General features: G+C 47.5%; 6 protein-coding genes across 6 annotated transcripts; 3 read left to right on the forward strand and 3 right to left on the reverse strand.

Moving 5' to 3' along the window:
- Positions 1–733: 733 nt before the first annotated feature.
- N7479_004960 (putative ubiquitin-protein ligase (Asi3)) lies at positions 734–3664 on the forward strand (the record flags this gene model as incomplete). Its single annotated transcript, XM_057252657.1, has 2 exons — positions 734–1159; positions 1208–3664. 2 exons carry the CDS (start codon positions 734–736, stop codon positions 3662–3664), a joined length of 2883 nt encoding a protein of 960 aa, XP_057111982.1.
- Positions 3665–3961: 297 nt separating this feature from the next.
- N7479_004961 (uncharacterized protein) lies at positions 3962–5441 on the reverse strand (the record flags this gene model as incomplete). The annotated part of the gene is made up of 2 exons (XM_057252658.1): positions 3962–5128; positions 5184–5441. 2 exons carry the CDS (start codon positions 5439–5441, stop codon positions 3962–3964), a joined length of 1425 nt encoding a protein of 474 aa, XP_057111983.1.
- Positions 5424–6828, forward strand: N7479_004962 (uncharacterized protein; the record flags this gene model as incomplete). Its single annotated transcript, XM_057252659.1, has 4 exons — positions 5424–5448; positions 5707–5763; positions 5862–6736; positions 6796–6828. 4 exons carry the CDS (start codon positions 5424–5426, stop codon positions 6826–6828), a joined length of 990 nt encoding a protein of 329 aa, XP_057111984.1.
- A 550-nt stretch (positions 6829–7378) lies between these two features.
- Positions 7379–9500, reverse strand: N7479_004963 (NAD-dependent malic enzyme; the record flags this gene model as incomplete). Its single annotated transcript, XM_057252660.1, has 8 exons — positions 7379–7710; positions 7772–8136; positions 8193–8459; positions 8508–8641; positions 8694–8822; positions 8888–9091; positions 9153–9374; positions 9432–9500. The coding sequence occupies 8 exons, from the start codon at positions 9498–9500 to the stop codon at positions 7379–7381; spliced, it is 1722 nt and encodes a 573-aa protein (XP_057111985.1).
- A 3147-nt stretch (positions 9501–12647) lies between these two features.
- N7479_004964 (uncharacterized protein) lies at positions 12648–13295 on the forward strand (the record flags this gene model as incomplete). The annotated part of the gene is made up of 1 exon (XM_057252661.1): positions 12648–13295. One exon carries the CDS (start codon positions 12648–12650, stop codon positions 13293–13295), a length of 648 nt encoding a protein of 215 aa, XP_057111986.1.
- A 998-nt stretch (positions 13296–14293) lies between these two features.
- N7479_004965 (CFEM domain-containing protein) lies at positions 14294–15076 on the reverse strand (the record flags this gene model as incomplete). The annotated part of the gene is made up of 3 exons (XM_057252662.1): positions 14294–14736; positions 14798–14936; positions 14996–15076. The coding sequence occupies 3 exons, from the start codon at positions 15074–15076 to the stop codon at positions 14294–14296; spliced, it is 663 nt and encodes a 220-aa protein (XP_057111987.1).
- Positions 15077–16024: the final 948 nt, after the last annotated feature.

Below are 16024 nucleotides of genomic sequence, written 5' to 3' on the forward strand. Positions count from 1 at the left end.
ATTTTTGAAATAATTCACGGCGCAACGATATAGGACTTTCAAATCTTACGACAATACCATGGAGTTCCGGACTAGCTTGCACAGACTTGGTCATGGCATTATAGCATGACATGTATTCTATGGGATATAATGTATGTAATACTATGCAAATATTTTCTTTTTTCCCTCTATCTGTATTCTATACTTCTGCAGAAGACCTTTATCCCCATCTGAGCATTCACAACCGGTTGATACATCTATGGCCGAGTTTGTCTAAAGATGATGGCAGATCAACACTTCCGATGATAACTCCAATGACAACGCGCTTGTCAATCCACCACTGGCAAAGGGTTTGGATCATAGGAGACAAATTGAATAAAAAACCATGCATAATATTTTTGTCATAGCTATAGTTAAGACAGGCTAGAGTCTATCAACTTGAAGCTCCAGGCCCAGGGGCTGGTATTTGCTGACTCAGCCACCGGAATCTCAGGGCTCCACCGGGGCCAAATTCCAAGGAAGTGCCCGCCTCATCGTGGAGATCACTCTTTCATACATTCTAATTTGCGGGATGCAGTTCACAGGAGCATTGCTCACTGTGCTCTCCAGTCTAGTCAGAACTTCTTCCGACTATTGAATATCCCATTCACCTGCGCTAACAGTCGAATGCACTGGCGGCATTGCGTGTTGATTGCATCTCCCCCGGACCACCGATAAGGGCCACCCGCAGAGGTGCATACAACACCGACACATCATGTCAGGCGTCGTGGAACCCTCCACAATACCAACCACATCTAGCGCAGCTTTGTTACAACATTTGAACACAACTTTATCACCGGAAACCTCTTCTTTGTCATCTTTACCGCATCAACTCTTGACCTCCCCCCTTCGCGTCTTGCAACACGCCGAGACCTTTGCCCTCCAAACGGTTCCCCAAACCCTCGCGAGAATAACTGGAGTCAAAGCCCTAGGGCAAAGCATCTGGAGCGGGACAGGTTCCGCAGCTGTAGCCAGCGGTACGGCTGCAACACATGCAGCGGATATGGCTGGAAATGAGTTAGCCGATGTAGCCGGCACGGAGAGTGGCTACTACATTGCTGAGTTCTTGGGCGCCATGAAGAAGCTCGGTGGATTCTTTGGGTATCTGACAAGTCTTTGGTCATTCGCCTGTCTGGTGGAGGTGAGACCCCACTCTCGAATTGTATACTTACCATGCTGATAGGTCTAGGCCCTCATCCTCAACCGAATTACTATCTATGCATCCACACGACGACACCTTCGACTAGGCTGGGAAAGGCGTGCAGCTCTCCGACTGATACCTATAATTCTCTTCGCCTCCCAAATCCTCGGCCTGCTCCGTGGAATCCGATGTCAGACATCGCCGTCTTTCTCAACAACGCGCTACGGATACCCCGGAAAGCAACTCGCGTTCGACTATTCTAGTGATGGAGGTGTTCTTTACTCGATTAGCTCGACACTTTTGGGATGGGAGTCTGAGGAACGGTCGTGCAATGCTGTGAAGATGGCGCGCGGAACCAACCCTGGTGTCCCATATGGATCGTTTTCTCTACTTTGGCCGACATTCATGCTCCTTTGCTTGAGTCACTTTATTGAAACACTCTCATGCGCATTACAAGGCAGGCCTGTGATGACTGAAACGGGAATGTCCATCTTCGAACACTCAATCGCCTTCGCAGAAGCTGAGTCGATGATCAGTAAGTCCATCGGACTCGGCCTATTCGGTCTTCCTAAACAAAGCCCCCTCAGTGCGCTTTCGAGTGGCTCCGATGACACCTCAACTTCGGTCTTTGACCTTCTCACAAGATCGCAAGTCTTGGAACGCATGAATGTCACACCGGAACTTCTACTTATTGTATTGATCTCGTGCTGCAATAGTGCAACCTCCCACATACTGGAAGTCTTCGGGAAGCAGAGCAAATATCGACTTTTCAGCACCGCCTTTTGGGGTGCTTGCTTCATGGTAGCGATGTCGTGGGGATTAGATGGCGGTCCGCCTATCAGCCTTGAAACCGGTGTGCTCAGGTTCCCGACTGTTTGCATTGTGGGATTCATCCCTCATATCTTTTTATTGGGCGGCATCGTGATTTGCCTCTCGATATACACTTTGGCACTTACCATCACCGCTGTTTCACTGCCCTCAGAAGATCGACCTGTCTCACTCTATGACCGTTTCTTGATGGCCCACGAGAATATGCAAGGCTCGAACCAGATAAGGAGCATCCGTATAAACAGACACGAAGATTTTTATACAACATTGCTTCGAATTGGCTATGTTGCACTAACCGCGGCAAGTGAAGCTGTGTTCTTGAACGAGGGCCAATCAGTCATTGCACGGCGGATGACCTGGTTAGAAGAAGATCGACTTTCTGAGATTGAAGCTTCGAGGCGGAAGTCTTCGTCTTATGGGAATGGAAACTGGCAGAACGAGACCAACAGTCGGCCTATCGAGGCTATGGGTTTCTCAAGTTTCGATATGCCAGAGCAATCTGCCTGGGAGAGTGGTTATAACCGTGAAAAGAAGATTGAGAAACCTAAGAATGGTGCTCGAGCCGTGCAATCTCGAGCCGAGCTTGGGGGAGTTGGCGCAGTACGGGTATCTGTTAGATTGTGGCATGTCCTCTCGTTCTTCCGCGCAATTTCTCTCATAATTCTTCGTTGGCTTGCATATGGACTCAATAACGTGCTTGATCGACTGGGAATAAGCGCTCGGCCGATGTGGCTGAAACGCATCGTGGGTCATCGTGGAAAGAAATCTGATGACAGCAAGATGAACCCATCGCAGCCATTAGACTTTTGGATTCTCTCAGAAAATGGAGAGCTTGAGCTCCCTGATGACAATGACTTTGATGTTGAGATCGAGATGAGAAAGCGAGAGCGCGCGAATCGTGCAGATTGGATGAGCTCGGATGAAAGCCGCTTAGACGATAGACTGTACAGCTGGTGGAAAATCGGCGGTGCATGGGGTAACCACGATCAAACCTCTGATTATTCCCCGCCTTCTGATGACTTTGACACCACGAGCTTCGTGTCCATGTCTACCAATGCCTCGGAGTCGGAATGGGAAGACGACCCATCAGAAGATGGTCGTCGCACTCCTACCCAACGCGAACCGTATGCAGATAGAGGAAGCCCACCACTCCAAGATCCCCTGATTGACATGACCACACTCGCCCGTCTCCTTGACCCACGCGATCGCGACAGTAGAGAAGAAGCCAGGATTCTAGCCGCCCATCTCAAAACAAACCACGAAAATCCACAGATCATGACGCGCAGTCGCTACCAGAAACAAGTTGAAAAAGAGAGATCCCGGATCATTTTCTCATCCCGCCTCCAGCAGCTCAACGCCATGCAATCAGGATCCGAAGGGCGGAAACCTACACCCGAAGAGGAAGCTGAACTCCTCGAGAAGCTCATCCTTTCCCGTCGCTCAGAAACATCAGGCAGTTCCGATGCCCATACGTGGGAATCCGGCGCAACAGGCCTCGGACCCAATGGCCCGCCCTGTGTAGTCTGCCAAACAAGCCCACGCGCCATCATTACCTGGCCCTGTCGCTGTCTATGTATTTGCGAGGACTGTCGCGTTAGCCTTGCCATGAACAACTTCGGTAGCTGCGTGACTTGTCGCCAGGAAGTTGTAGGATTCATGCGTTTATGGGTTCCATAAGTCAATTTGTTTTAATCGCCCGGTTTTTCTAGCTTTGGTTTTTTTTTCGTCTTTGGCTCACATAGGTTCCATATTATTGAATAGTTTGTAGGATATTACATTTGCATGATGATTTCTGGCTTGCAAGCAAGAGGTATCGCAGCCAGAGCTGATAGACGGTTGTGTTGCTCCGCATGACGATTTTTCGGTCTGATATTTATCTATTTGCTAGTATACATCTACGATATCATTTATGGGCTTCAAGATGATTCATTTGATACTTTCACTTGTGGCTAATATCGAATATTCTTGTTGAAATCAAGTCCTTCCGTCAAAGACCATCACATCTTTTAGTAAAGGAGAGACGATTTTATCAAAAATTCGCTCCTCGAAGCTATGGCTTTCGCGGCAGATACTACTCACGCCAGACCAGGAAAGACAACTATCCACAACACTCGCATAGTGCCAGCCACTTTCTAGACGTACCTCTTTTGTAATATTCAATACAGAGTCAATAATCATCTTTTTCCTATCATGGCTTTCATCTTTTGAGGATAGTAATACGTCTAGAGGCCGTCCTAGCGAGAGTTCCACCAGGCTGACTCCAAGAGATTGTAAAACAGCCTCTCGTTTTGCCGAGTTAGACCGTGTAGATTCGGCTTTTGTAGCACCGAGTGTAGAAAGAGGCCACGATAGATATAGACTATTCAGTGTTTCCGCGGCGAGATGAAAATTGGAGCTGTCCCATCGACCCGTGAGCCAGTTTCCATGGTACTGTAGGACGGCACAGGCAATGCTAGCGGCTATATACAGTCGATCACGACGACTGCAGGAGGTCAACGCTTCGGACAGAGTTTGTTTTCGGGGATTTCGCTGCAGGCTTTGTACTGCATGCATAGTGTATCGATAGGTTGGGTTGAAGCCTTCTGAGATAAACCCGATTGTGGTTTGTTCTTGAGGAAGCGGTTTGAGACTCTGGAGTGATGAGCAAAGGTCTGATATTTTCTGTTGTCTTGATTGCCCGGCCAAAGGAGGCATGTAATTTTGAGAGTTGTCAGTTTCTCGCGGCTTGAAAATGACCTCTCTCCAATCCCATACACCCATCTGGCTAGTGGTGTGAATGTTGGAGAAGATAAAATGAAAACTGGGCTCAGCCCCTAGCTGGAGGGGATTATTGGCATACTCAGTTGGGTAGGGCTGGAGCGGGAGATGGACGCAATGATGCTCCCGGCAGTGAGATTGCCAACAGGAATCACTAACTGTTTGAAACAAGGATTCTATATGCTGCCGTTCGTTTTGGTACCGCCTGAGAAGGCTGGTCCAGGGTGTTCGGCGTTCTCGTCTCTCCTCTTGGTGGTTTTCTTGCTCGACCAACATTCGAAGTGTAGTATTTGGCGCTTCAATTTTCCCCAGTAAGTCGTCGTATACTGCCCTCGAAAGGATTTTCCAGAATTTCCGAAAGGAACGGAAGTCGGTAGAGCTATGCTTTGAAAGGATTAGCTGGTGGAAACTGGATTCTAAGGTTCCAAGGTTTGCTCACATCGGTCTTCATCGCGGGTAACTCCAATTTTCTCGAGAGCCGCTCTAATAGCTCAGATAAGGAGTTCATGTTTTCATGGAACAGCCTGAAGTTTCGTCCAAGCTTGTGTTGAAGTGCTGTTTTCAAGCTTGGGGTTTCCCACCCATCGCCTTGGGGATTTTGAATGAGAACCGCGACTGCCTCTTCGTCGTTTACAACATTTTCAAGCACTTTTTCCAGTGTACATTGAAGAATGGCATGATGTGTGTTGAGACCCATATGATAGGTTAGAAGCTCTCTGTGACAGTGTCTCAAAAGCCGTATCTTCTCTATGCCTCAGGCATATCCGTCGATTTGATTGACTAGAAGAGGAATCACAGCTAGCGCAAGTCCTGCTGCCTCAATACCAGTGGCCATTTCTGACCAGGTTTATTAGGGAAAGCTAATGAAGTGATTGCAAACTAATTTCCTGGTAGATTACCTAGGTAGGTACCTACCCCGCAGCTATATGCTGACCTTAGCCTCATATTGTCCATCGTTTTAGGGGCCAATCACTTCGCCCAGAAGACCAAAGACAAGCATCAGCACCCTGACTACGCAAGTGTGAATTTGTAAAAACTGATCGAAAAATCATGCGCTGGATAATCGATTGCTCTTTGAGTGTCCTCGATAAATTCCAAGAAATACTCCTTTTACCAGGGCTCGCAGCGCACAAAGGCGAGGTTCCCATAGAAAAATGGATAGACGAACGTGGCCGGATTCGAATTTGGGCAGCAAATACCGGGGCGCATCACACGGGAGATTTATCGCTAGATTACCGCCTGAAAGATGTGCCAGTGATCAAAGACCAGACAGTCAGGATCTTGCTGAGACTTGAAGAGCTCTTGCAAACTCTTGAGAAGGCGCTGGAGGAAGATTGGGGGGAAATCACACAAGAAGAAGCCCTGAGGATCTTAGAAGATCAGCTCGATGGAGATCAAAATATTGCCGATCTTAAGTTCAACGAAAGCGAGGTCTCTCACATTTTCAAAACCATCGTGGAAACAGTCACTCAGCTTTACCAAATTTCTATGGTTATTAGTCCGCTGCCCGACCATGATCGACTGATGGAAACTGAAAACTTGGATTATGTGCTGCGAGCAATCCAAAGAGTCGATGGCGAATCCATATTATCAAAACTCCCTGTGACCAGTACAAATGATGATATAGGGACGGAGCAGATTTTACTTCGTTGCCAGGGGACCCAATATCCGTTGCCAGTCCCTAAAATATCGGTTACGAAGGGGGAGGTGACCGTCGGTGTAATCCGAGCGATGGCAGCCGAAAAATTCGGCATAACAGACACAAATCGAATTAGGTTGATATTCAAAGGGAATCTCTTCAAAAGCGATAGCCAGGTACTTGGGCAAACATGCTTTGAGCAGTCACAAGAAATCATGTGCATTATCCCGCCAGCGGAAGGACCTTCTCGGGGTGATGACCTCGGTTACGACAACAAACACAGTGATGAGCCACTACGTGAACCGGCTCCGTTGTCCAAAACATCATACAGTGGAATAAAGGGAGGACAAGCGGTGTGGTGGAGATGCTGCAGCTGTGATAATATAGTCAATCCCTTCTTGGATGTGTCCAGATGTCCCATGTGTTCTCACCATCGGTGTGGTAATTGTCAGCATGAAACTATGCAAGTGTAATGAGCTTGATATACTGAGAATTTCTACTTGGCTTCGGCATAGTTGGATTACAATCTAGGTTATACGCGGTTTTTATAGATAAGGTCGGATGTCAAGTTATCTGAACGTAAAGCCTAGAGAATTCTATTAGATACATGATCTTAATGGAGAAGAAACCTGTGTGCACTCACTATCCAGGCACCGGATTGAGAGAAGAAGAGAAAGAAGTGAACATTCAAGGCTTGGAAGACACGAGCTGCATGGGCATGGGAGCATGTGAGCATGACGATGTCTCAATACCTTTGGATCAAGACCATACAGTGGACGAATCTGACTTTGCTAATCTAATATTCTATGTAAGATAAAAGCTGGTTTGTAGGAGATACCTAGTTTAGGCAAGACGAAGGATGTTTAAATCTCAGACTTCTCTTGTCGTTTAAGCAGGGGGTCATCACTGTATTGGAAAATAGTTGCTATGAAAAGGAAAAGGGGCAGAGTATCTCCAAGGCACAAACTACAATTCATGCTAATACAAGCTTGGTATTAATCCTTATAAACAAGAGGCCGGTACTCAGCCTCCCACATCTGGACTCGAATCCACTCTCGTAGCTCCGAGTCGGTGGTAGGAATGCCCTCTGCCTGTGCCAGTCCCTCCTCCACAGCACACAAAATCACTGCCGCGGCAATATCCACACTGATTTCACGCACATCTTCCACATCGGGTAGCAACGGTTTAGAAGGGTTTTTCAGGGCCGGTGACCGCGCCTTGAGTGCCTCCACGGCAGCGACTAGCATCTTCTTAGACATGAGACGGCACTGTGAGAGGACTGCTCCAAGACCAATGCCAGGGAAGCAAGTTGAGTTGTTGCATTCCGCTGAGATACGGTGGTTAATATACTGAGAATTCAATGCTTAATGCAAGATTTAAATACATACCGATGTCGTATGTCGTGCCGTTGTGGGTAACTGGCGGGAATGGACTGCCTGTCGCAATGAGGGCTCGCCCATCAGTCCATTCGTAGAGATCAACCGGCTTCGCTTCGTGGAGTCGTGTTGGATTGCTGAGGGGGAAGATAATCGGTTGCTCTACGTGATCGGCCATCTCACGAATGATCTCTTCGGTGAATGCTCCAGGCTTGGTAGATGTCCCAATAAGCACATGGGGGTGGACCTTTTTGATGACTGACAGAAGATCTCGATCACCATCTGACCACTCGGCATCATCTCGTGCGAAAGGTTTCTGGCCTTCTGTCAACTGATCACCGTGGGACTTTACAAGGAGACCGGGCTTGTCGATGCACCTAGATGAATGAACCGTATTAGTCGGGTGCTATCTTCCTATGTCACTGTTACATACCATATCTGCTTAGATGCTTCATCCGTTGACTTCTGCGTCTCAGTAGCGATGGTATCTGAAATCTGATCGGCAATGCCAGTACCAGCCGTCCCAGAGCCGAAGATCACGACTCGGACTTCTTCTAGTTTGACTTGGCTGACATGAAGGGCAGCCAACATGGCAGCGAGTGTGACACACCCCGTGCCTTGGATGTCGTCATTGAAACAGGGTATCTGTGGCTGATACTTGTCGAGTATCCTCCGTGCATTATTGAGGCCGAAATCCTCACTAGTATTGTTAGCTGTGCTTCAAACAATAGAGAAAAAAACATCATACAAGTGAATGTAAGCTTTGGGGAATCGTTTGCGGGCAGCTTTGATAAATCTATCCACAAACTCATCGTACTTCTCCCCTCGGACCCGGCGCTGTCGCAGGCCTAGATACAGGACGTCATTGAGCAACCCTTCGTTCTATTCACAGTTTCAGTAAACGTAGATTTAACCAGAGAGTAAGTATGCCTACATCTGTCCCGCAATCCAGTACAACCGGAAGCTGTCGTGAAGGATGGATTCCAGCGCAGAGCGTGGTAAGAACCAGTTTGGCAATCGATATGAGAATAGCGCCTACACCTTGGTCCCCAATGCCCAATATCTGCAAACAGGTCAATGGTAAGCAAGATCATGCACTAATCCTCCCGTAAGCAGAAATATAATTACCTCCTCCCCATCGCTGACGACAATATAATCAACATCCTCCTCGGTCCCAAACGCAGCGAGATATTCGTCAATGTGATCCTGGTCATTGATATTCAGGAAACACCCCTCCGGCTTCCTGAACAACCGCGAGTAATTCTCAATCGCCTCGCCTTCGGTAGGCGTGTATATCACGCTAAACATCTCCTTCAGGTGGGTTTGCACGAGCTATTCATTAATCAGTGATAGTGCACATGCTGATATTGCTTTCGCCGGGAGATGTCGGAACCTTGAAGTACAGCACTTCATTCTGCGCCTTCATGCTAGCCAGGAAGGTATTCTTGGCTAGGTCGTCTGGCCTGGTTTGATACTGCTGATAAGCACGCTGGACCTGCTCCTCCAATGTCTGGATGTTTGGCGGGAGGAGACTGTGGAGCTTGAATTCTGCTCGCTCATGGTCTGGGAAGGCGGAGCCTTTGTTGAATTTGTGCGATAGCAGGACCGGTGTTCCCTAGTTATATGTGAGAATCGGAATTTGTATGAACAATATGCAGACTTGTGTGGTCACCTTGTATGGGCAGATCAAGGGCCCCGCGGCGCGGGGTAGATCGCGGAACTTGGAATTGGTGTCTGACATTTCGAAGTAGATGTTGGAGGATGCAATTTTAAAACAAGTGAAAGAAAAAAGCAGAAATACTGAGAAGTGAGAAAGGAATGTTCAATGTCTAGAGGTACGACGTAGTGCTTATCTCCAAGGCTACTCCCCGGGGCTACCCGTCCTATCCCTAGATGTCATCAATCTGTCCACCAAGAGAGTATACCCTTTTGAAGAGCATACAATTTCGTTAAAATCATAATGCATGTACAAATTAATATAGATTCTGCTACCTAAAATTAAGTGGTTACATATATGCAAGATATATGCAAGAGAAAAGCCTCTTTGGAGTATGCGAGGACATGGGGGCTGGAACAGCTCCCATTGAGTACATTTGTCGCATTCAACCACGTACCTTCGCCTTTTCACTTCCTGACATGTCCGGGGCATAGAATATAAAATTTGATTCCGATGGTTCCTTGGAAACTTGGGACCTTGGTACCTATGTGGTTAATCTACAACGGCCCGATCCTTACTTATGGCCCCCACTTCCCGATTAGTACCTAGATAGGTGCATAAACGTCCCGAGGTCCGAAATTTGTCTACATACATTTGTAGTTGAGACTCAGGTAGATTTCGAACCATACTATGGAGTACATATATGCAGAGCCTGGAAAACAAATTGACTGGGAAGGTTAGCCGTGCCAAGAGCCCAACATCATAATTGTCTTTCCAGCCTCACCCGCGTTAACAGGAATAGTGGGGTTAAGAAGACGATTATGGTGGTGTTGGTTGCTTGGCACGGCTAAGCTTCTAAGGATACTTTGCTCTGTGTATATGTACTATGAAGTAATGTGTGTACCATGAAGCGAGATGTCAATGTTCTTAATACGGCAAGAACAAACGTTATACGTTGGTTGAATGATTCAAGAGAAATAATGTCATTATTATCTGTGAACACCATAAGGTGGCCTAACGCCTTAGGTGTCCTTCGCCTTCTCCCCTCTTTTCCTCAAATTCTATCTTCTCCCCAATTTTTTCTTTCTAAGTTTCTCCGCGTCAGAGCCCTTTCTTCACTGCGAGGGTATTTCTTGGGTGAATCTCACTCCAAAAGTACTCTTTACAATTTGCAATGCTTCTCATTTTGAGTCGGGTATTTGGAAGTTTACCCTCACAGGCCTTGAACATTCTGATCAGCCCGGGAGGAGATGGAAATCTGCTAAGCCAAGTTGATGGTATTTTCCTTCCCACGACCATACACAAAGAGTTCACATTATCTTCCTTTATTCTCATTTTTGGCAAGCTTTTGATTTCCGGCTTGGTAAGTTTCTTTCCCGTTTCTTTCCCTCTTGTCTCTCTGAATTGACTGATCATGACCGATTCTTAGGTTCGTTATCTCCTTGGCCATGTGGTAGCAACCCTTTTAATCATTGAGATTGCTCGAACGGATGGTTCTTTCTCGGATCAAGAACGAGGGAACAAAAAGCGGCCTCTGACCTTCCGATCCATCTACGGGGCTATACGTCTCATCTTTGGTACACGGAGCCTCTACGCATTCTCTCTTACGCCCGTGATAGCTGTTTTCTATCAGGTTACTCATTATGCGATCAGAATTTGCTTGGAAACTATAATTTTCAGACACCAATTGCTGAAACCATTTGCATACGCCTGTTCCTCTGTTCTACTATGCCAACTTCATTTGATCTGGACTTGTGCTACTATCTCAGCACATTCACTTCAACCCGTTTCTTTGACAAAAGACATAGGCCAAAGAAAATGGACGCACTTAGCAGTCCCCAGCTTTACATACGGGATATGCCAGGCCTTGATGAATGAGGCTCAGAGCCTAATACAAGGTTCAATGATACCTCGCGGGGGGAAATGCCAATATCCACGAGTAGGCGTGCCGGTGCTGAAATTCTTGCAGTGATCATCATGCTTGCATTCCGTTTATTGGGACTACTGCCAGCGTCTATCACGCTCATATTGACCGAAGTAAGCCTTTTACCGGGAAAATTAGAAACACTTATTCCTTCTCCCACAAAGCAACGCGGATCAACAATTGCAGAGCTGCGAGGCGGACGCAAAATCGCTCCAGGACTTGCTGCATTTAGCAGTGCATTGAAGGCTTTCGGCATTCCTCAGTTTATGTGGCTGATTGAACTTCATCTGAAAAAGTGTTTTGTCCAGATAGCGATTGAGTTGCTCATTCTGCCGATTATTGTCCTTGCCATTCTTTGATTTGGATGATGAAAATTAATGCTTAATGTTGGCTCAAAAATACCCGTGGACTTCCCAGGGGGGCAAGATACACCCAAGAACGCTAATCGAGGTCCAGGAGCAACTATGGCCAAGATTAATCCATGTCTTTAAATGAAGAAATTGAGTATCTCCGCAGCTTACTGGTGATAGCAGCAAGCAGGAAAGTAAGAGTTGAATATGGTACTGAGTACTAGTCAGTAGCATACTTTGTAAGAGAAAATTATAAGGGAAAGTTATTTCCATGTGAATAAGATTACCTCGAATAAACTCCCTCTTGGTATATACCCGCCTTATAAACTAAGTGCCGCCACTTCGAGAATAATCCATATTCTAAGCAAACTTTTATGCTTCACACCGGGAGTTCATCCAATATTAGTTTCCCGTAGTGTACTCCGTAGGCAGCAACCTAGATGAGTCAAAGAGCTTTAAAAGCAGAATCGTCGGAAGGTCCGGGGGCTTTCCTCGTTTGGTCCACTCTAGCTTCATGAGAGTATCATGAGATTGGGTATGTTTTGGATCCTAATTATGGGCCCTATCCTCCCGAAATTAAGAGCCTCTAGAAATTTCCTGCAGCTACATTCATCGCTAAAAACCTATACGAAGTACAAAGTACAGTAATATAGCCAGGTATTACCGCCATCCCCGCTTCGCTATAGCGTTCCAGTATCTAATGAATGATCAATGAAAAGGGAGCCAGGCCAATAAGAGAACATTTGAAAACTCCGTGTACTACACTTTCGGGAATGAGCCGTTTGGGGGCGGGCAAATGGGGCCGAGGCTGGAGTATGTACTCCGTACCCCCTATGTTATGAGTAGCTTGGCACTATTTATCTAAAGGGCTTTGCTCGATAATTGCATTTTATAACCTCTCTCTGCACCTTCTAAATTTCCCGATCCATCGTGTACTAAAAACAAAGAACCACCAACATGCGTACCAGCTTTTTCCTCGCTGCAGCCCTTGCTACACTCAGCGCCCAAGCCGACGACGCCAGCAGCACCATCGTTGGCTTTTACGCTCCTCCTTGGGATGTGACTGTGCCCATGTACGGCGGGTTTACCAGCACCGCCGCCAGCCTCGTCGCCATCAAAAGCGGGGTCGCTACATACGAAGTTGACTGTCTAAAGGACGCTCCCAAGACAGATTGCAATTTCCCCGATCCGTGGACGATTATCCAAGGCCCAGAGACAGTGAGCCTCAATGAGAAATATATCGCATCCTACTCGGAAAAGGAAACCAGCTATGATATCACCGTCACACGGTCCCATGAGTGCTCTCTGAAAGCTTCAACTGAGTTCGCCAGCTGCACGATGAGTGTGGGCATGAAAGGATCTACGGAAGGAGAAAAATATGAGTCTTCCACTTCCAGCAAGGCAACCTACACCACGGCACCAATCTCCGATAACTACTACGAGTTGACGGTAACCGCAGGACTGGATTTGCTCAAGTCTACCGAGGCAACGGCAGCGGCTACATCTGCAGAAACTACCGCGTCAACTGGCGGTGCTGCTGGACACGCGGGTGCTTTGATTACCGCTGCTCCTATGGTTGCGGCTGCAGTGGCTGCCCTCCTGTGATGATTTCCAATTCCTTCTAATTATATGCATATAACAAATTACTCTTTAAGGTCCCATTTCAAATTGTATAAAATAGCCACCACGCTGCCAATTATCATCATTGCTTGGAGTATGTTTTCATTTGCTTTTCTTAAAGGATCTCATGCCATAAGAGCTTGGTGACAGATATATATTGTATGGAGTAGTGAATTACAACATGGGCTCGGAAATTGCTGTTCATCGTGGGGCTACACTATCCGGTTTCTCTCTGCATTTATATTACTGTTATTGTTAGATTCATAGTCTTAGCATTCAGCTTCTACAAGTCTCAACAACATCATCTCACATTGCACCATGCACCTAGACGTCGCTGTAGACCTCTCCTAACAGATATATAAGGTGGAAATAAAGTCTTCAAGAAAGTGAAACAAGAAAAAAGCAATTCGAATGTTACTTACTATATATGCGCCACTTTTTGAAACAAACACGCTTGGCACTGTATCCTTGTCATAAGCGAGCCTCCCAACGCCTGCTCTTCTGTGTCCGATCTCTGGCATTTAGAGTTAGAACAAATGCTACTATTTTAATATTCGTACCCACAAGGCCTTTTACTAAGAAATAAGTCTATCAATTGGCGCTACAATTCGCATTTCTCGAAGATATATGTCCAAATTGATGGTAATCTCACCAAAATTTATATTGTCTAAGTTTCCAGATTTGGATTTTTATATTATCTATACTTACGTGCTTTTATTGAAAAATATATCAAGCTTACGGGTTTGGGCAACTATAATGCGCAAGCAGACAGAAGAAAAGATCAAATCATAAAAATCAGTTTCACCCAGAGGTGAAAAAAAGAATTGCATTGTATTAAGCATGTCGAACTATACAGGGAGGTGGCCCATTCAGGCGTCTCTTATAACCAACCCAGCCAGCGAAAAAAGGAAGTGAATCCCACCCGCCAAGAAGAGCCAGTCACACAAACACCGATAATAACCTCAGATTAGGTATAGATATATTTACAGGACGTAAGCGGCAGCGGCGGCGATGGCAGCAACACCAGCGAGGTTGCCCTTGACACTGCCAGCGCCGTTGAAGGCGGGGGAGGTTGAAGAGGCAGTGGCCGAGCCGGTCTTGGTCACCAGCGGGGTGGAGGTGACAGCACCGGAGGAAGAGCCAGCAGCGGTGGGCTTAGTGGAGGTGGTACCGGGAGCGGGGGCGGTCTCAACAGCGGAGGAGGAGGTCTCAACGGCGCTGGAGGACTCGGCGGCGCTGGAGGAGGACTCGACAGCGCTGGAGCTCGAGCTGGGAGTCTCGGTGGGCTCAGCGGAGGTCTCAGCGGGAGCGGAGCTCGAGCTGGCCTTGGTGGTGCTGGGGGCGGAGGCAGCGGTGGTCTCGATGGGAGGGATCGAGATGGGGTGGCCGGCGGAAGAGCACTGGCCAACGACAGCGTTGGAGACAGCTGGATGTGGGTGTTAGTGGGGGGTTCGGATCAAAGTGGAATAGGTGGGTGTTTGACATACAGACTTGGTCGTTGTGCTCGCAGGCCTTCTCAACACAAGGGGTGATGCTGGTCACAAGCTCGGGCTTCTGGCAGTGGCAGGCGAAGTCGAGCAGGTCGGAGCAGCCATCGGCTTGGAGGGCAGAGAGGAAGCAGCTCAGCTAAGGCTAAGTGTTAGTAAACATGTTCTTCTAATGTATATATCGGTTTCTTTGCGTACCGAGCAGGCGGGCACATCGGGCAGCTGGGCGCTGGCGAGGCCGGCGGCAACGAGAGCGATCAGAGTGGTGGAGAACTTCATCTTGATGATATAGCTGGACTAAAAATAAAAAGATATTATCAACGGCGTGCCGGAAAAGACAGTCAAGTATGTATAGCGAGTGCGGATGAGTTGAAAGGAAGAGCAAGGTCTGGACTTGGATGGGTGATGGCCTTTTTATAAGCTTTGCCGGTCACATCTAATCCTATCTTCCCCCCATGGAGAAACCCCTGGGAGGGTTGCACCAAAAGATTGGCGCGTGGGACCATCACATGTCTCCGCATGCTTAATAGGTGGCAATCCACCGAAAAGCAGGGCCAAGGCCGCGGTTGAATCAGATCTGTAATTACCACGGATTGGAAACCCCGGATGCTCATTGCATGGCCAAGGCTGAAGGCTTACGCCGGATTCTGGGTTCCCGCAGCCGATTGAAGGCTGGGGTGGGAATGGCTGGGGTTGGTGTCAATGTCTTCCATAGCGTACGGAGTACGTATGCCCGCATTGCCAAGTTGAGACTAGATCAGGACGAACCAGGAAGCCACCGGAAAGCCTGAACCAGTGGCAATGTTAGTACTACACTTCCCATTCCCAGCTAGTCATACGGTCGAATAGACTGGCTTTAATTTCCGCTGTGTCAGGCTAAACTCTTAGCGGCCTGGATGTACAGCGGTATGGCACGGATCGCAGGCTGCAGTACTCCGTTCTCCCTACATGTATATACACATGCAGGTTGCGCAGTGTTCCCACTGGAAAGAACCTTGAATGAATTTGGCTACAACAGGACTCCAGCATATTTAGCATACGCGAGCCTGCACAATGCATGAATAAGTGATTGACAAAGGCCAAAAAGTGGCAAAACACCCATAATGTTGGGCATTAAGGAAAATCCGGGGAAGATAGTTGGACCCCGGCAGGGCCCGAGAGAGCGTAGCATTGGACTATACCACATTAGGACTTGGTCCGATGCAATATCTGCACGATTAATATAAC

Source organism: Penicillium vulpinum (genome assembly GCF_028829585.1).
Source record: "Penicillium vulpinum strain IBT 29486 chromosome Unknown utg000002l_segment0_segment0, whole genome shotgun sequence".
Lineage (NCBI taxonomy): Eukaryota > Fungi > Ascomycota > Eurotiomycetes > Eurotiales > Aspergillaceae > Penicillium > Penicillium vulpinum.